A 1,657-nucleotide genomic window follows, 5' to 3' on the forward strand; every position below is an offset into this window, starting at 1 on the left:
CGAATGGAGCGCCGGCAGCCGTGGCTTCAGCGTTCGCGATGCTGCGTCGAGGGGCCCAATCAGCGGCTGTTCGTAGCGAGCAGCATTTCATTCAGTGCTAGGTGCTAGGTACGGTACTGTGGCCGTGAATCTTGGCTTGTAGAGCCTTTTGCAGGGACCTACAATATCCACCTACCTACCCTTTGGAGCTTAGCTACAAGGACTACCTATCTACCCTTGTTAAGTCAGGGTTATGCGTCGCGGTCCTGACCAGAGCACGTGTTTGCGCGCCACATTATGCGCCCCTTTCGATTGACCGCCTCTCCCTCATCCCTTGCGCGATAGAATACCGATTGGTAGAATACATGCTTGGTAGAGTACCGTTCGGGAGAGTGCCGCTCGGGAGAGTATCGCTCGGCAGAGGACCGCTCGGTAGCGTACCTGTAGAGGTCCGCCACGAAGCCATCATCGTCCCTCCCAACGCCGCCAACGTGTCACCGCCCCCCCGATGCAAGCCACATGCGTCCTCGCCACGGGACCCCTTTGACGAGCGTCTCGCTTCTGAAAGAAAACACAGAACATGGTCGATCCAATCCCGATGCCCGCACTGTCCTGTCGTCTCGAAGGCCAGCCCAGCGAGCCGGGTCCCGCCATGATGTTGAGATGAGGCAACTCCATCTCGTCGGCAGACAGGACTGCATCGCACGGCAGATCGGACTGCATCGCGCGGCAGACAAGAGAGCGGCCTCGTTCCGCGGAGGCCAACGGGCCAAGCAACGCCAGTGCTGTCCTCGCGAACCTACTGTCCTTGTACGGATCGGATCATCTTAGAACATGCATCTTCTTGTTTCCTCGTGCTGTACATATACTACCTGACCAACAATCCAATACTGCTGACCAACCATCTGCTCCGCCTACTGACTCCGTCTCTCTGCCGCCGCCGCTGCGTCTCTTGCTCTGTCCAACCTGCCCCGTGCCGCCTTGCTCTGTCCAACCTGCTCCATGTCGTCCGCGCCGACTACCCAACCATGCCGTCGTCCGCTGGCTGCTCCTCCTCCTCCCTGACAGCCGCCAGCAGCCGCTGCGCCATCCGCGGCTGGCGGCCCCACGACTGAAAGCGCTGACGGCAGTCCGGGCACGACCAGTCCGTCTCGGGCCCCTGCCGGACGAGCAGCTGGAAGAGGCACCGCGCCCCAAACACGTGCCCGCACTGCACAATCTCCACCGGCACCTCGCCCTCGCAGTACCTGTCGCGCTCGTAGTAGAACGCCCAGTCCTCCTTGTCGCGCGACCGCTCGTCTGCCGACGTGCGCGAGTGCACCGACGTGCCGTGACTCTCGCCCTGGCCGTGACCTGCCGGGCTGGCCGCGAGGAGCTCGGCGCCGTCCGCCGCGTCAAAGTACGCGTTCGTGCAGAGCGGGCAGCAGAGGACGTCCTGCGCGCCCTGTGGCACGTCGCCGCCCTGTGGCACGTCGCCGCCCTGCGTCTGGGGCTGCATCGCCGCGCGGAGCTGCGCCGCCCGTGACCTCGCGCGTCAGGAACCAGAAGAGAAGCTGGCTCTGCTGGTAGACCGTCTCCCTTGCCGAACCAGTCGCTCTTCTGCTGCACGAGCCACGTCCGGCACGCGTCGTCGACGTCCTGGAGGCCGCGCCGCACCGCAATCGTCGTCGTCATGTGC

The 1,657-nt window shown here is 63.5% G+C and overlaps 1 protein-coding gene across 1 annotated transcript; it reads right to left on the reverse strand.

The window, feature by feature from the left end:
- Nucleotides 1-997: 997 nt before the first annotated feature.
- Nucleotides 998-1,477, reverse strand: VDBG_07069 (predicted protein; the record flags this gene model as incomplete). Its single annotated transcript, XM_003002452.1, has 1 exon — nt 998-1,477. The coding sequence occupies one exon, from the start codon at nt 1,475-1,477 to the stop codon at nt 998-1,000; it is 480 nt and encodes a 159-aa protein (XP_003002498.1).
- Between the last annotated feature and the right edge of the window lie 180 nt (nt 1,478-1,657).

The sequence above is a fragment of the Verticillium alfalfae genome, genomic scaffold (assembly GCF_000150825.1).
Source record: "Verticillium alfalfae VaMs.102 supercont1.9 genomic scaffold, whole genome shotgun sequence".
Classification (NCBI taxonomy): Eukaryota; Fungi; Ascomycota; class Sordariomycetes; order Glomerellales; family Plectosphaerellaceae; genus Verticillium; species Verticillium alfalfae.